This window comes from Taurulus bubalis (assembly GCF_910589615.1).
Source record: "Taurulus bubalis genome assembly, chromosome: 14".
In the NCBI taxonomy this organism is placed as follows: Eukaryota; Metazoa; Chordata; class Actinopteri; order Perciformes; family Cottidae; genus Taurulus; species Taurulus bubalis.
In genome coordinates, this window is record NC_136602.1 from 15,149,934 (window position 1) to 15,169,296 (window position 19,363).

Sequence of the window (19,363 nt, forward strand, 5' to 3'; positions counted from 1 at the left end):
CTACAGTGCAGAAACGTGAAGGGTGGAAACACATTTGTTTTGTATTGTTGCATCGTGGGAACACAAGTTAGGCCATGATTTATAGTACATGCATCTTCTATGTACAGTAGTTACTGACGGGTTCAGAAATACCAATTACCACACTGAGTTATTGTAACACTGTTACTGTTATACTTTATGTGGGTCTGGGAAGGTTAGCCAGGCATATCGCTGAGAGGAGATACATCTGTCAGTTATACTAAACGCCAAACAAGGGAACATCTTGTATGATTGAGCCTTTTGGTGGGTAGCTGGCTGGTTAGGGAGGTGGGACTGTTTGGAGATCAGCAGCTCGGCTGTGTGGGAGCTGTTGGACTAGTTCTTCTGAGCATTGGATAAAAAAAGCCTTGTGATGGGCTAGCTAGTGTTTCTATATTTTGGAGTAGGCCACAACCCTCAGTAGGCTGTATATGTTTTGTACATGTTTGTATTCACGTTACAATTTTGTCAGCATTAAACAAGCACAGCTCCAATGAGCTCTCTTGATCTCTATTACTGAGGTAAATTTGGGGCCGGTGAACAATCGTCCCCCCTCTGGAAGTTGATTACCTGCCATTGATGTCCCATTTTATTTGAAACAGACTTCTGTCAATCTGGCACTTTGATTTCAAGACCATCAGTGCAGCAACTTGACTGCTACTGTTCTAAGCACAGGGAAATGTTCTGTGCTGCCAGCAACCAACAAATGTGAGGTATGAACACATTGATCAGTTGGACAGTCAGTAAATCAATCAGTCATCCATGTCGGTCTGTAATCGGACACTTTACCCATAACCTCAAATGGCACTCGCTCATATTGTATTGAGTGATGCTTGCTTGCCCTATTTTGCAGTCTTGCTAATGTGTGTGCGATTGATGTTTTACTGCAGTGCCAACAATAGTGAATACAACAAATATTTAACTGGATGAGACAGTCCCACAAGGTCCTATAGCAAGGTCTCTGGAAGCAGCTGTGCTGAGGTGGGGTTGCTAACCAAACAATACATTTGCAAAACTAACCAGTTCAGATAAAGCATTAATCTACCCTTTGTGTCACTCGTCCAAATACGTTCTGTGGTGTGAAGTGTCTTATTCCCCTCCTAAGGTGTAATGGGCTCATTACTGCCCCCTGATGCTGGAGGCTCACTGGTACTTGACAGTTGGTGAGAACCATTTGTAGTAGTGGTATGCAAAGGTAGGTCTGTCCCACATCTGATTAAGACGTGAAGCACACAGCGGAACTTTTCTATGGGACCGTTTGGAGCTGAACGTCCTGAGTGAGGCTATAAAGAACTCCACTGAACGGACAATACATAGAATACATAAGCACAAAACAATGTCTTAGAACATTGACACACAACAATTAATAATTAGTATAATAATGTCTATTCTCAAATAAGCCCAATTCAGTTTACTAGAATCCAAGACAAGGCAAAGTACGACATTTGCAAAGCTGGTATCAACGAATGTTTGGCATTTTGCTTGATAAATTACTGAAAAAGGCCCAAAGTATTACTCTGTCAATCAAATAATCAGTCTGGCTAATGGACCAAGTCTTTAAGTTCTGTAAAGAAGCACAGTATTATAGCAGGATGCAGGTAGACCTGTCCTTCATGACAATGGGAGACTTATGTGATTATCCCAATGATTTCAGGATGGTGAAACACTGCTTGAGTTACTTCAACTCAAGCAGTGGTTGATGTTGTTACAGCTAAATAGACTATTTCATGGAAAAACTATCTATAGATTGAAAAAAAGAATAGAAAACTGCCCCAACAGATTTTAACATCATTATTGCACACGTAAATTACATATTCAGCAAAATAGTCAGAAACTGGTCCTTTGGGCCAAAGAAGAGGAAACGACAAGGCCATAATTTCTCCAAACATGTTTGATTGAATAAGTGTTCGAAAGCAGAGGACTGGATAAATAAACAGTGGTTTTAGTACTCAGACGTGCACTTATGTACAGTGCTTACATTTCCTAATTTTGGATTTGATCGATTTCAGTTGCTGATCATTTATGATGTACTGCTCATATTAATGCAGCTAGTTGTTAAAGAATTCACAAAAGTTGTCGTTGTATCTAGGAGGCTAATGCTGAACTTCTGCTTGTCCCACTGGGAATTTAAAGTATTAATGGAGAGGATACATAATGTAATCAACAAACCCGAGACATTTGATATGAATCATGTGTATGTATGTTTATTTGTTTCTGCAGCGACACAATCCATTTTCGTTTTTTGACGTTTTAATATAAACTAGGAAATACATACAGTACAAAATCCCTTCCAGTTAGTAGAACTCACATGACAAATTCCTTTTTTAACAGGATTTTGTGTTGGATTTACATGCCATAATGATGTAAGACTAGCTGAGAATTATATATGACAGTCTCACATTTTGTTCTCTATCTGTTCTCTGTATATATTAAGCATGTCATTTCAGAGATAGCCTTTTCATGTTCAAATGCGGAAGGTTTTATTTTTAATTTACAACATTTAATTTGTTGACTGCGTCTAAAGAGGAAAATGATCTGGTCATTATTCTGCAGTTCTATTTCTTGTCTGCATAGTATTCCTTAAACACAAGAATAGTACATTGTGCCCTCTGATTACCCTCTATTTTTACATCATCTTATGTCCATGGAAATTGAATTACTGGCTGAATAGAAATGATTTATGTGACCATTCTGTGCCGCCTGTTTTAAAATCAGGAGGAAATATAGAAAATATGCATTCATCAGTGCCTCTAAATGCCATAATGAGGTGACATGATAGGCAGGACTCAAATGGTTCCTTCGTCTATTTGGTGTTAAATCCCCTTTGTACTGTCTAAGCAGCTCAATGTGTGTGAGGGGTAGCTATTGATGTCCTTGAACTTTTGCCTAGTTTAATACATTTTAAGTAGACTAGAGCAAGAGAGTGCATGAAAAGACAGCTTTTTTTCCTTTGCTGATTAGAGTGGGAAAAATACATGCAGGGGGCTCCCTTCCATTTTTTTTTTGCATTGAAAAGCTCATTAAGGCTGCTTTCACAGAAGTGCAACGGATGTGGAAGGAAATGATTTTGTCATTTGGCCTCACAAACAGATCACACGTTGTTGGTTGTGTGAGAAACACAGGATGAACAAGAGGCTGCCTTCACAAGGAAATGTTGGATGCTCCAGTCTGACAATGATGCATGTATTGATTATTTAATGCCTGTACACATCAACATTTATTCATCATAAGTATCTCACCAAATTAGGAGTTAGTCCAGGCGCTTTGATTAATTTAAACACTGTGCGAAGCATCCAAGCAAGATCCCAATAAACTGGGAGAAATTATGTAAAATACTTGCCATAGCCATAACAGATTATTCTGCAAATTAACCGCTTCACCTGGTACCATCACTGCATTGAAGAAAGGAATGTTTTAAATCCCCTCCTATTTTAAGCCTTGCAGCACCTTTGCTGAGAGGTGGACGATGTGAGAGATTTGACTGCATATCGGATAGGTACATCGACAATAGCGTGAACTGGCTGACAATGGGTCAGACAGGCTATTCAGCCAAAGCTATTGGAGGGCTTGGGTGTCATAGGCCTAAAACGCTACATTCCTCTGCAGTAAGTGTCTTTCCAGCTCCCTATTTCAGTGGTCTGTAGAGCACAGCTGAATGGACAGGAGCCATTGTGTGCCCAGATAATGCACTTCAATCATCCTTAATGTCATCACAGCCAAAAAGGCTCCGTGGCTGAGTTGAAGGGGCTTTATTTCCTCCCATATCTGAGAACAAAAATGGAAGTTTTTTTAATAAGATTTAGCGCTGCACTTGTTTGGCACACTAATTCTACTGACTATGAATCAGAGGTCTGAGTCTCTACTAAGACCTGTGTTGTGTGTACATGGATGGAAATGTGAAACACTGCCGTAGCTGTTTTTGATGCAGATATGGTAGTGGCCTCTGGGTGGGAAACGATTTCGCAGTCATGTTTAGGTTAAATCTGATTTAATTTTCTTTGAGTTTTACTTTTTTCTTTTTTTTACAACACTTAATATTCTGGACATGGTGAGCTGCAGGGAAAGCTTGTGGTTTGGTAATCAATTCCATACATTGGCCAACGGTAAGATGTTGAATGGCTAATTGACCGCAGTAATGGTGCATGGCTGTGTGGTGGTGGACGATGGAGACATGCACATTAAAAAACAATTAATTTCCAATACTAATGTCACTCTTGGCTGCCTCTGCTGCTGCATATAACAAGGAGCTGTCACTGATTAGTAATTTCATACTCCATCTCGGATTTGATCCAGGCTATGCAAAGTTAGAAGATCTTTTTGGTTGATTGAGATACTTTTCCTTTTTAAAACCACCTGATGAGAATTCAGGCTTCCATTTTGGTTGATGAGTGTATTTAAATTATTCCTCTCCTTGTTTGCAAAGATACAAGGTCATGTTCTGGCCAAGGACTGATGTTCCTGCCTCTAGCTACTGAATCAGATTCTTTTTTTTCTCTTGTTTACAGTATATTTCAAGCTGCTGCTGCCAACTTTGCTCTTCGGCAGCTACACCTGGCAACAATACATAATTTTGAAACTTGGAATAATTTTATTATGCAGAAATCATAACTTGACTTCAATAAACTACCATCTCCAAGATCTAATTATATGGGCAATGATGGTGGATGGGTAAATTATTAAAAAAAGAACGAACAGGTTCAGCCACCATTGATTAATACTGCTTTCTGTTTGTAGATTGTTTTCAGGCAGATTGTTTTAATTTACATGTTGATGCATTACTCCTAGTGCATACTCATTTAGTTATTTATATGCACATGACTATTTACTTTGAAATAGTTACAGTGCAATGCAACCATATCAAAGTAAAGAAACCCCAGTAAGGGAACAGTTTAATTATTGAATCACAATAACCTAATTTCCCTTACCATCTCTGTGTAAATTATGCATGTTTATGATCCAGTTAATGTCCAGAAAGATGAGGCAGACTACAGAAAACATATTTGTTAATGTTATAATGTCAAACAAAGCCAACGGAGCAACTTCATTGGTGTTTATTATTTTTTTTCTATTGATGAATGAATGCTGCTTTCACCCAGAACAGTGATATTTGTGTTTTATCTCCCACCACCATTGGCAATACAGCTCTTTGTACACATACAAACCAAGTTGCATGTGATTTTACTGTATAGTCAAGGAGAAAGACCAAAAATTACAAATGTGCAAATGAATGGAAATGTTTTCCTATTTGTTTACTCTCCAGTCTTTCATCAGGTCTTGTAAGGATGATTCCCAAAGCTTTGAGTGGATAATAACCCGAAACCTTTATATAAAAATAAAAACAACATGAAATGATTATTCCAATTTTAATGTGCTCTTCCTTCTAATTTTACACAATGACTTTGCCCTGCTGAAATTACAATTAGCCTCCACAAAGACTCAGCATAATTTCAACAGCGCTATTCAGCATAATTTAAAATTAAGATAATGCTCCTTTTTTTCTATTAATTTAACAGTACTTAGCATCTCTTTGATAAAGGGTTGAAAAACTTTGAAAAATAAGACTGCGAGTACATGCATTACACTTTCCAATGTGATTAGTTTTCATGATAAAAAAGGCACTATTCATTTTACTTTGCCTCGTTTCACACATATTTGACAAAATCTCTTTGAAAAAGCCTGGAAGAAGCTACATTTGAACCCATGGTCACATTGCGTGGTGTGATCTCAGAAATATTCTGGGTTTCCAGGGATCATCAAGTGGTTAAATCCCCTGACTCTCAAACTAATTGCCGCCTTTGTCCTGGGACTGAATCCCAGTAGTGTTCTCTCTCCTGTGTTTATGTTTTAGCCTCACCCTCAACACTCACAACAGTTTAAATAAAGAATGGAAAACACCACATGTTAGAGGACGGACAACCTTACTTAAAGGAACACTTTGAGGTTGTGTGAATTCATCTCTAATTCGATTAATGCAACCTTAGTAATATAAATGACCAAAAACAAGCAATATTCTGGTTACATTTGATTGGAGAGCTTCATTTGAAAACTGACCACATGAACAAATGATCATTTTGTGGGAATGGCCAAACATAAATATATTGTTTTATTCAAATATAAAATTATATGGAAATGGAAGTAATCAAGGTAAAGCCATTGTAGCTCAAATACTGGATGTGTTTAACACATCAGCACATAGCAGTGATTAGAATCCAGAGCAGCCAAGCATGGCTTTCAAACTTGTAAGAACTGTAATGGTTCTGCTGTTCCCAGACTTCAGCATCAGCATCCATTAAATTAAAATCCTATCTAGCTGCTCTCTTGCTCTTGTCTGAGGACATTTCAGCATCACCACTGTGTCTGTGTAATTATTTTAGAGAGTGTATTTGCTTTAACATGAGCTCAGCCAATGCGCGAAGACGGGGCATGTTGCAGGCATCTTCCTCATGACTAACTTGCACATGACACAATGTTCCCTGTGCTGATAGATGCAGGGTGGCAGTCTGAAGCAGTGGGGTTTACCCCTGCAAAAAGGAACAGACATGATTGGTGCTGTGGAAAGGCTGACAGCATGAATTATGAAAGTCTCATTAGGGGCTGTTGGAAATGATTTATCCTGTTACAAAATATGGCCATCCAACCACATTTGCATCCCTGGCTACATAGTCCATATTGTGTTTTGCTCTTTTAATTTCATAGGTGTGTTATTTCCTGTTTGTTAGTGAGGGGCTTCCATGAACGACAAACCATGTCTCTATTTAATGGAGGTCACTACTTGGTATGCCAAGCAAAATAGCGTAGAAAAGGACAAGGTATGCTCTTTGAAAATTGGCTGCAGTCGCAAAGGTGCTAAAAAATGTGTCATGTTTCTCACTTGACAGATGCATTGCTTGGCATGGCGGCATTGAGCTTGGCAGTGCGTGTGACTGCCAGGTCATCTACTGGGGTTGTGTGTTTCTAAAGTGATGCCAAGAGCTGCTTCCATTTTTGTTTTTCAATGTCCCTTCTCAAGAGCATTGGAGCAAAGCATACCCCCAAAGACAATTATGCATAATTTACAATCATAATTTTAAGATCATACCCTGCTGGTATCTCCAAAAAAATAATCTCTTGTTTTGAGGCGATTGGCCAAAACTTACAAGAGAATATTTCATGAGATACTTGAAGCAACTGACTAGAGTCCCAGATTTGAGAAGGCCCCAGCATTTCACATAGTGTACAATGTGTAGTTTCTATACTATTCATATAGCGTGACTTCTCTCTCTGAAATGGTTTCATTAGTAATCCGCTTCCATCCTTGTTTCTGTCGGCGCACAGTAGTCCTTTCAGTTGTGTCCCTGCAGCAGCCTCACTTTTAGTCACGGGTGGTTCAGCAGTGTCGCTTTTTCAAAAGGCTGGTGATTTTGCAAGTTATAAGCTGCAATCTTGGCATTGCTTTCACTTTAAAATGCTCCATAGGCGGATCCATTTTCTGATAGCATCATGCAGCTGAACTGAAAGCTCGACACATTGCTCACATTATGATGCGGAGGGTACATCTTTGTCAAAACCGGGAATAGATGGAAAGGAAATGTGTATCTTAATTTGTTCTTCTGGTTGTTTTCAATTTATTTCCCCTCTCTTTTTTAGATCAGGTCTACTTTCCGTATATTGATAAGCAAGCATTTGTTTACAACCACAGTGATGCGGATGATGCTTTTGATTCATGTGATGGCAGATTATTATGGTAGAGCATCTAACTGTGCAGCTTCTGATAGAGTAGAAACGCAATTTATACACGTTTGAATGAGTTGAAATGATATGAAGTCCGACCGGTGAGGCCTGCTCCCTGAAGAACGAAAAAGAGGGGAAATGATCTGCTCACGACACCCAGCAACAGGGCTTCTTGATGCAGTGCTTTGATAACGTCAGAGCTCCATCTAGGTTGCTTTGTGAGGTACTGCTCAATAACCTTGTGATTTAGCGTGGCGCTGTAAATTATCAATGCAATCTCCAGTAGCCACTCATTTGCCTTCACATGAGTAATACAAAATATGACGTTTCTACTTACAACAGACTGTATTCTGAGCGTCTGTCTCACCACACTCACTCCATTTTTGTGTGAGTCCACATGACTTTTCAATGAGGTGCAGAGGCAGTTGCACAGAATTCTAATTTGGCTTCAGTCTAAGTCATTAGGAAAGTCAACAGGAAGAAAACAGATGGCAGAAGGAATATGATGGATAATTGTACGTCTCGGAGGAGAATTCATAATGTGTATCTGATTCCGTGCAACCCCCTCATTTTCTTAATGAAGGACTAATTGAGTTTCTTAGATTGGCCCAAGCATATGGTCCCATCAATGGTGGAGGGTTTGTATAATGATTGTAAGGAGATACATTAAGTAGACGTACAAGATCATTTCTGAATGGTAGTACAATTTTGAGGTTGAGAAACACTTCAGTCCCAGTTTGGATGTGTGTTAATGAGCTAAAATATGATGCAAGCCCATTACTTCATAATCATCATCATCGTATTTATTATAATTTTTTGACATCGAAAAGTAGTCTTCTCAGTTTTGTCTAAAACACTGATACTTCCTGTTAGAAAATAAAATGTTGGAATAATTAAAAGAAGTCTTTACTTGTGAACGAATGTGTTTTGGATGTTTTTTATGTATTGTCATTGTTATGTATTCCACTGTAACACATGATGACACATTTGTTTTTGCTTTCCTCTGTTTTTCTTTTTTTATAAAGTTTATGTATTTTGTTGTTAATTGTAATTACTGTTTTTTGAGAGTTTTGTTATAGAAAAAAGTACATAATCAATCAGAACAGGGTTTGATAATTTTTCTGCATTGATGTTCAGGTTTAATACCTCCAGGAAACAAGCCAATGATGGTTGTTACAGAAAGATATTTTCTAGACTTGTAAATTATCTCACAACTGTTTTAGCATGTGCTTACTTTTAGCATTTGTAAAGGTTAATGTTTTTAATTATAGTTTTTGCATCATTTTATGTTTAAATATATTCCCATTATAATAGATTACTGAAACAGAAATCCAATATATCTAAATATGTAGAGTGTGCCGTAAAAATGTGACTCTGTACTGTTTTTGGTTATAACTTATTTATCACAAGCTAAGAACAAGTTTAAACTTTCTCTTCTTTGTTCTCATATCTAAAATGTAATTTAAGCACCTTACAATTCTGATTATCACTACATTTTACCAAAATTTGGCTCAGCTCAGCTGATGAGAAACTAATCAAAGTCAGTAATAGGATAGTGAGGTAGTCCTCTTACTGGTCTGCGTAGAGTGGACTATACGCTTGTCTCTTTTTTGGGAACTTACACTCTTCACAGTGTAGCGTAATGAAGTGCCTCTCATTAAGAGCTACATTTGAGACAGTCAGCCAGTCATGCAGTCAGGCAGGAATGCAGGGCAGGAAGCGGAGAGCCCCTGATAGACGCTACTCATAGGGGCTTTTGAGTAAAGGCTCATTTCATGCAAGGTTAGACACATCAGTCATTGGACATGGGCTGGCTTTTACTGCCTTTCAATAAAATTACACATGGAACGTGTCCACACAGTGAAGATGAACCTGGAAATCAAATGTCTTCCATTAGGCTCTTTGCGGCAGGCGTGATAACCGTCGGTGTGTGAGCTTAAAATTCCCTGCATGCAGTGAATCAAAGCCTCAGTGATGACAAAGGTCTTGGACACAGGGAACTTTCCTTCTCTTTGATTGCGTGCAGTGTCTTTATTTGTTTGTTATGTGTACTGAATGTACTTAGTAGTGCGACATTAATTAAATCAAATGTAAATATAGTCACTAATAAAGCTTGAAAGCCTCAATGAGCTGTTGAGTAAGGAAAGCTTTGAACCCATGTAATCAGGCTCACATGAACAGTTTGGCTTGGCCAGGAGAAAACTGCCCAGCACTATCCATGTTTGCACATCTTTGACACTGTGATGAAGGCCTGTGTGTGCCACAGCACATTCAGTAACACTGTTGCCTCAGAATGTGAGCCCTGGTCTCCCCCTGTTATAACCTTCATGTATTGTCACCTGCTGAGGTCACAGCCCAGTGGTGACTAGCGCCTGTAAAGCCAGTAATTTGAGCAGACATTTTGTTATATTTGGACCAGAGGTTTTCATTGTTTTGGCTGTTTTTGCATGGAGCGTTGGTTTTGCTGACATGCACCCCTGGAGATCACCTTCCAAAGCTGATTGAAACAGAAGAGTGATTCTCCTTTTCTTTTTAGTACGGCTAGACATATCTCATGATAAGATCAACTTGCAAAGCAGCCTGATTCTCGAAACTAGCCACTGAATCAATTCAGTTTCTTAAAGTTGAGAGGAAGGCATTATTGCTCAAAATAGCCTAATCTCATCCCTCATCTCTTTATTACCTGTTTTGTTTTTAATCCCTGACAAGCAGGCACAATGGCTGCCATTATGAACTCATGGCACATCATGGCAGCAGCATGCAGATTTAGCTTGCACCGTTTAAAAGCTCTATTTTTGCATTTACTGGAAGTAATTGCAGGTTTGCTGTTGCAGTGTTACTGAATGCAGTGCTAATTCTGCTTCTTCCTTTAGCGAATCAGGAGCTTTTGAAAATGTAAAAACTTGAGAAACAGATAGAGGGTATATGCATTATTTTGTCTGTGCTTGTGGGTTAGTGTTTGTAGATTTAGCTATTTTCTATGACAGTGAGCTCATATACAAGAGATTTCCAAAATATTAGATAACTAATACTGTCACACACACAGTCAAAATCCTATTTCACGGCATCACAAGATGTTGGCCACATTAGCTTTAGCCTGCTTGGATGTCTAGGCTGTCAAAAGAAGCCAATGTGAACAATCTTAGAGAGACATGCAGCTGAGACTGACAAGGAGTTATTTTGGTTCCTGTGTAGTCACACAAATCATCAGTGAATCTGCTGACAATTAGACTATACTTCTGAGAAAGTACGTTACATAAGGAGACAGAGAGAGAGAGTTAAGTGATGTTCTGATGCTACCAAATAAGTTTTGCTTCATGGAGTTGGCAGAATTATCTAAAGGGAAATAATGTTGATAGTTGCAGTCAAAAAATACAGAGTTTGGATATGAGTCTATGAAAATGGAGGCAATGAAAATATCCAGCAAGTACAAGTATATATTTGATCAGGAGTCAAATGTACATTGTATCAATATAAAAATAACCATTTAATTACGATGACAGTAATGATGATATTAATTATGGCCCCATAGCTTCACTTTGTTAAGAAAAAACAGCACACTGGACATTAACTGACTTTCCATTGCAGTATCTGCAACAGATTATTTTATATGACTGCTCTCTAAACATTTAATGCAGATTGTCCCCTCAGTTATTACCAATTGCATGCATTTCACTATAATCCATAACATTCTGGATATAAAGCAATTTAGGTCTACTTGTAAGAACTAATATTCTCCAAAAGCAAACTATTCCTGTCTGTCTGGTCCATTTGGTCCAGATTGTTGGAGATTATTTTGTATTTTTAAATGTTTGCTGGATTGAGCTGCGTGGCTATGACCTTGTGTTAAAATACTTACCTGTCGTGAAATGAAAAGTGTCTATTGCTGATCCGTCTGCCAAGGTCAACTAAGTAATTCAGCTCCCTATTTTAGGCATGTGTGTCTAATCCTCCACAAATATGTCAAATATTTCAGAAAAGCAATGCCGCTATTCCACAGTTTTGTCAATTATTTTTTAATTCTTAGGCCCAAAATGCATGCTTTGTCAGTGATGCCATCAAGGTTATGTACATCAAAACAAAGTGAATTAATCTGCCATTGCACAAAAGGAAAGAAAGCGAACATTGATGGATTTCACTGAATGGCATTGCCTCTCCTTTGCTGTTGAAGCATGATGGTTGATGGATAACAATAATAAGTATTCTCTTTAGTTCCGACTGAAGGACAGACCCCTCATAAATCTTAAACTTAATTTTCTTAAAAACACAGTTAAAAAGTTCTGAATACTGGCCAAAACATGAAACGATGATGTCTCAAACAAAGGAAATGTATGAAAGGTAATGACACGCTAAATGCATCATCTGTGCTTTCTGCCTTGTAATGCAGTGAAGACACTTCTTTTTGTGCCGCTTTGACAAATGACAAACAGTCTGGCCCTTCATTTATTATAATTCTGGTTTGTGTCTGTTGTTTACGGTTATACAGCCATAGGCTTGAGTACAATCCTCGTAGTTAAATTAAAACGCTGTCCTTATTTCTCAAGACATTTCTTGTGTCATGTTTCGAAATACTGCTTTTTTTTATTCTACTTCCAACGCTCTGAAACACAAAGTTAAGATTAACATCGTCGTGGCATCGTAAGGGACTCCAGTCTCATATACATTAATTAAACTGAGACTTCCTCTGCTCTAATCTAACCAGTTTGTACCAATAAGTTCAGCTTTATCTTTAATAGCTTCCTGTACAGACTGATGTAGATTTAATTGCTCAAACATCAGTGATGAAACGAGGAATCCATGATGAAAAACCTCTATTTAAAAATGTGTGAAGTTTGATTCACTCATTTATAATGAGTACACAGTAAGTACCTTACCGACATCACACATAATGACATTTTTCGACTTAATGTTTCTACGCATTGTTGTCTGTTTATCATGAGCTGCTGAGAGCTGGATTAGATTAGGTGTGACTGACTTTGAGTTGATCAATGTTTTGCAGAGGCAAATCTTTTCCAAAGGTAAGATGGAGTTAAGACCAGTAATAGGCGACCCCAGGCATAATGATTAGTTTATAAAAAGGATAATATAAAATATAATAGCCTCCAGTTCTTTATATGTCCTCCTTGATGCAGGAACTGTTGCTTCTAAATGCACATTAAAGAGATAGGTATGAATTATTTTCTTTCAGTATACTCACAAATATATATATATATATATATATATATATATATATATATATATATATATATATATATATATATATATTATTCAGTACATTCACAAATCAAATAAAACGCTCTGTTGCCTTTTCAACTTGCTGTTGCTATATTTAAGCAATAAGGTACGAGAGGCAGTACTGTGTCGTGCAATAATGTACTGTTCAAGGGAGTTGTTAGGCCCGACGCGCAGCGGAGGGCCGGCAAACCCTTGAACTGTACATTATTGTAGACACAGTACTGCCTCGAGTACCTTATTGCTTTTATAATACAGGTACCTGCGACTTTATAAATAGTAATAGTAAGCTCCCTTTCAGCACAAAATAGTTGTAGCCACCAAACGTTGTGTATCGCATTTCAGCAACAGAGAAAATAGACACGTACGGGACGCACATACAGGACTATAAAACGGACTGCCTGGTCAGTAAATCTGCGATTTGATCTACCCGTATTATAATGCATATTATAATACGGGTAGATCAAATCAAGCATTCTGATTGGTTGCAAGTGAGTCACGAGGTGTAGTTTATTCAGCCATAAAGTACTGTACAGCCTGTTTACATTTAGAGCGTTCCATATCAGTGCGCACCTAAAAATAACAGGTAGATTTAAATTGCGCGACCGTTAGATGTCATTTCAAGCTTGACAGTTACCAAACATGTTCGTGTAAACTTTGATATTGTAACGTCCGCAGTAACGACTCGCATACGTTGGTTTCCTTAACTTGCAGGTGTATTGCTTGAGTGTTCACAGCATTGCAACGGGGCTCTTCGCTAACAGTAACGGTAGCTCAAACTGAACAGCTAACAAGCTCACGTAGCATCCCCCACACTAGCATAACGAACGACAACACACACGTCACTTCCTCCCTAAAATGAGATGAGGAATGAAAAGGGTTTGACCACAAAATCATGATAATTTCTAGTGAGAGATAATTACGTCGGTAATTTCCCGACGCGAGGCAAGTTCTCTAAACATCATGGAGGAAAAAAATGACGGAGAAAAGACGGACAGAAGCAGCGAGAGCACTTCTTTAACGGTGGCTGCGTGTCATCCTCCACCCTGCTTCCAACCGGCCTGGTCAGTAAATCGCAGATTTAAATGCGATACACAACGTTTGGTGGCTACAACTATTTTGTGCTGAAAGGGAGCTTACTATTACTATTTATAAAGTCGCAGGTACCCGTATTATAAAAGCAATAAGGTACTCGAGGCAGTACTGTGTCTACAATAATGTACAGTTCAAGGGTTTGCCTAACAACTCCCTTGAACAGTACATTATTGCACGACACAGTACTGCCTCGAGTACCTTATTGCTTAAATACAGGACAGTAGGGTGTCTATAATGATTTGTAAACTCTTTTTTTGCATTATAACGTGGACTGTTACTGAAAAGTAAAACCATTCAATTAAGTCAAGTAATTTTGTATGTATTCTCTATATCCATCCTGCCCTACTGAGCGTAGTGAAATGAAAGTGCTACTGTATGCTGTCTCATAGCTTTTAGTGTTGATTTTCATTTGTATAAATTCATTAAAAAACAGTGGGCCTTGCCTTTTGTCCGATTTCCTGCAAAGTTGCAGACATTCAGGCTGACTAAATCAGACAGCCCTTTTATTCTGCTAAATGGGGGATTGCTTCATGATCAAATACACTACAGGGTAGAGCCCAAAACACAGTAAAGGGATAGCATGTCAAAGTATCTACAGTAGTTAGCCTTGCATGACTGAGTGTTCAATCAACTGCCCCAACCATCAGTGTACCTGCACACGTTGTGTCTGGGACAGAGTTCACACTGTGCTTTCTGCTCAATTTGAGCAAAACAGATGTGGACACAACCAAATAAGAAAGAAAGATCTTTGAACGTGCTTCTGAAACTCCTTACTCTGTGCAGTCAAGACTCTGAAGATCCCAATCAGCATCAAAAGGCTGTTTCTTTCTACCTGGCGGCTTTCTCATCTTTCATTATACCCTCATAATATTCTAATAATTTATGTAAACACAGTTTTCCTGATGCTATGCTGGGAAGGGATGTTGTTTGAATGTAGCTGAAAACCTAGAGTATTTTTTTAGTTATCTATTTTTTCCTAATCCAATCATGGAACATGTTTGTTGATATACTTTGGTTAATGCCAACAGTATGATGCGTGGATCAGACAACTGTCGTCCCTTGTAGTCAAGTGATTTACCGCATAATTAGTCCAAAAAATTTTAGCTTTCAGTGGAACATGATTAGGGGAGATGACAGATAAGCCTCACTGTGAGGGAGGTCAGTCTTTCTAGGCGAACAGTTTGCTGTAGGGGACACAGAAAACTGACGCTACAAACTAGATTAGAAGCAAAGATTTAAACATCCTCCCTATCAATGGCTGATGCATTGTATTGTCTAATGTACTAACATAAGCTATGTGTGAATTTGTTGTTGATGCATCACCTGCATTGCCTATTTGCAAATGATATAATCACCTCATTAGGACCACAATGCCAGAAGTAATGCCAATTGTTCAATTAAGATAAGAGTTTGAAGACAATTTGCATCAGCTTGTTAAGTAAGTAACATATAAATGTTTTACAGTGTGTCTAATTTACTTGAAACAGCTGATGCAAATTCTTAACAAAATGCAATAGTGCAAGCATCGCTTTTCTCAGTGTGGCGTCAGAACATTGTGCTCATTGTCTCTTTGTCCCTATAAGGGAAACAAAGAGGTCATGCATTGTAATGAATACAGCTCAGAATACATTTGCCTAATTTAAAACAAAGGATCCCAAAATTTTAGACTTGGTAAGCCAAAAAGAAATCCTGCAAAGATGACAAACTCTTGAGGAAACTGTGGATCAATAGCATGTTATGTCCATGACCCCCTCCTCTGTGGCTTTCCGATGGCTTACACATTATTACTTTCATTTCGTTTTGTTTTGTTTTCTGGGTGTGAAGGAGGGCGGGGAGGGAGGGAGCTGGTCTGATGAAGTGTTAGTCTTAAAAACCAATGTGAGTTTATTTGCATGTTTGCTATGTGTCTACGCTGTGCTTTCAAACTCAATTAATACTCCCAACTCACACTTACAAATTCGTTGTATTGTTCTATGCCCTAGAGTAAAGGACAAATTAAATACAAACGTGTGTGGTCTTTGTTTCTCGCCATGTATTGCAGTTGCTTCGAACATCTTGAAAAAACGTATGTAATAAGCTTTTGTTCTCAGAAAGTATTGTTTAAGCCTAGTTTCATATGAACCTCTATTTTGTCCCATAGAATATGGAATGATCGGAGAGCATACAGTAAAAAGTCAGCGGCCAAGATCAGTTCATGACACAAAGGCCCTGCAGGAGCAAGCTGAATCTGCTAAATTTATGGCACAAACTGGTAATACCGTAGTTATGTTTCTTTACTTTATTTTGTTAACTAAACTTAATTTCATCATGCATGCTCTCTCTTGTACTGCACCTTTTAAGTGGAAATGTTTTGCATTATTATTTTTTCCAATTCATTCTCTCCTATTAAGTAGGAAGATAAATTTCCCATTTCTCTATGCGTTTGCCTTTGATTATAGAACTTAATTGGGTTTTGTGGGTCTGTTTGTTTTATTGTCACATACTGAGTTGGCAAGTGAATTACTCATACAGTATATTCATGGAACATTAATTAAACAGCAGTTTAAAACTAAGGCCCTAATGTAGTTAATAATTTCCTCTAAGGCATGATAAATTAAATGTCATTCGATGAAAAACCCACCCCTTCAGTCAAAAATAAAACACATACTTGGCAAAATTTGAACTGATAGATGCTGCGCTTCGAGCTAAAATTAGACTATGTTGCTTAATCAAATGAAGCATTGAATAAATAAAAAAAAACAGAAGGACTTTTCCAATCTACTGCCTCAGCATTTTTGAAAATGAGAAAGTACTGAAATAAGTGACTGATTAAAGCAAAACCTTATTTTGCTTTCATTATCTTATGTTCTATCAAACCCTTTTTTCCAGTGGGTGGGTTTATATATATATGAGATTTTTTAATTCTTTATTTTTTGGGAAATGTTTTTATTTTTTCATGTGTTGTTCCATTAAATTGCCGTCATTGTTTAAGAACTCCTTTCCATACCATTTTAATTTGCGACACACCATACAGACATACTAACGTTTACCATTAACACCTCTCCATTTTACATTTGCCGTACGTATGTTGTTTCCCTGTCAACTCGCATCGCTGTGCTTTTCTGTTTCTCATTCTCACACTATTTACTCTCCCTGTATACTGCCTCATTTAATAAATTGATCCACCTTTCAGTCTATTTTATGATCTGCAAAATTAAGGGCAGGGTTTAGATCCCTATTTGGATGGATCTATGTGTCCTTGACATAGCATGCTAAGAAACTAGCATGTTGTGTTTAAAATTATATTATGATTTGATGATTTCAAATGACATAAATGTATTCAGAGCTGCAATTGAAATACTTCTGATTTGTATTAAATTATTTCTCAAATGCCCAAAGCCTCCAAGAAAGTGAATACTTCACCTGAGGGTTTAACATAATCAAACTTCAATTATTCGGTGACTACTCTGACGCAGGAACTTTATTGTCCATTCACCAAATAATCTTTTCATTTAGGCTACCATGGCTTCAAATCACCCCACTGCCTCATCCAAATATACAGCTTTATTGAGCATTTCATGGCTTTCTGATATTTGGACCTTTTGGACAATGAAGATTGAAAGGCTCAATGCTGTTTCTTCCAATTATTCCTTTAAATTTAACTCAAAAGATATCTTTAGATGAAGGGAACAAATATCCTTTACTAATCTGCTACCGAATGCTATGAATGAATATTTAATATAAATTTGACTGCATGCAGAGTTGAACTACTTCAAAGTCTGCTTGCCAAAAGCTCTGTATTGGCACAAAGGCCGGGCAATAGAAACATGATCCATTCCTATTCTGGAGCTGAAATAGTAGCTTGAGGACACTCTCAAGTGAGTGTGCTTTTAGCCATACTCACACACATGAAAATGGCTGCAATCTGCTGAATTAAATCCGCTAACTTTCTCATTTTTCCTGCACCCCTGGGAGTTAAGAGGTTAAGATGGATTTGAAAAGTATTTAAAACATCGTCTAAAACACCTAATATGTTCTGTTGTCAAGGAAACTAGATAGTTTGCTGCAGTGCAAGGAAATCCATTTCTCAGGCTTCTTTCTGAACTAACACCCATTCGATTTCATTTTATTTTCTCAGACGCTGTCTTTCTTGCATGTCACCATGTTCTTATGACATTTGGTTTATTGATGGTCTTACTTTGTTTCAGCATATTATTGGGTTTCACTGAAATGCATGCATTTTTTTTAGGATGAAATGAAACAGTTAGATGTGACCCTGATGTCTGCTGTTAATTTTTTTTTATAATCATAGCTGTGCCTTCACTGTGATCTTTACATAAATGCACATTTAAATGTGTTATAAAAAGGCTGATTCACTGACACCTCTCCTATTGTTAATGCACCTAGTGTCTAAAATTGCAAAGGACTTTATTGTGTTGCATACAAATGAAATTATTAGTCAGAAGAATGCATCTGTAGATTCAGTATTTATCAAAGATCACAGGAAGGTAGTATAGACTGTACAATAGTGTTCCTATAAATCCTAAAGACCGTGACTCATGTTGGCCCCTCCCCATTTGACTCAACCCCGCCCACCTTGCCCCACCCCCGCCCCGTAAGCCCTGCCCAAGGACCATATTGCTGCATTTAACTAGTGTCACCCTTCTCCCACACAGGTGAATCAGGTGCAGAGGAGTGGTCCCAGTGGAGCTCATGCTCTGTAACTTGCGGTCAAGGGTCGCAGGTGCGAACCAGAACATGTGTCACACCATACGGAACACACTGCATCGGCCCTTTAAGAGAATCAAGGGTTTGCAATAACACTGCCCCTTGTCCAGGTAGTGTTAGCCGCAGATTCTTGAATATTAATGTTTTGATCATTTGTTGTTGAACGGAGGAAATGTGTTGCTGTGTTTTAACAAACTTTTCAATGTGTCTATTTAAGAATGTATTATTATTGCAGTTAATCTAATGCTTTCTTTCTTTGTTGCTATTTGATTTGATTTTTTTCACTATCACTTTTGTGTTTTCCATTTCATGTAACTGTAAGACAATTCATCAGCATTGAAATGGTTTAAAGACATGTGGTTCTGCTTGGTGCTTGGGGAGCAGTAGACACTGATATGTTGTCAGCTTCATTTCCTTGAAGGTCAGTCTTGCATTTTAAAATAGCTTGGCAGCATTTTTTCAAACATGCTGGAAGGCATTTCTTCCTCAACCCGTGATGGCAGGGTAGATGAGTCACTGGCGGTCAGGTATCAGCATCAGATGCTTCTATGACTGGTGATTGCAGCGCGCTAATGTTTGTCTGTCTGCGTCTGGTAGGAGA

General features: G+C 38.1%; 1 protein-coding gene across 1 annotated transcript in view; it reads left to right on the plus strand.

The window, feature by feature from the left end:
• The window catches only part of adgrb3 (adhesion G protein-coupled receptor B3), a gene marked incomplete at its 5' end in the record, with an annotated part of 106,751 nt that overhangs the window by 27,260 nt on the left and 60,128 nt on the right, over positions 1-19,363 (plus strand). Inside the window, 2 exons of the mRNA XM_079229592.1 lie at positions 16,196-16,306; positions 18,711-18,872. Of these exons, the coding sequence (XP_079085718.1) occupies positions 16,196-16,306; positions 18,711-18,872 (273 nt within the window). The remainder of the gene's footprint in view (positions 1-16,195; positions 16,307-18,710; positions 18,873-19,363) is intronic.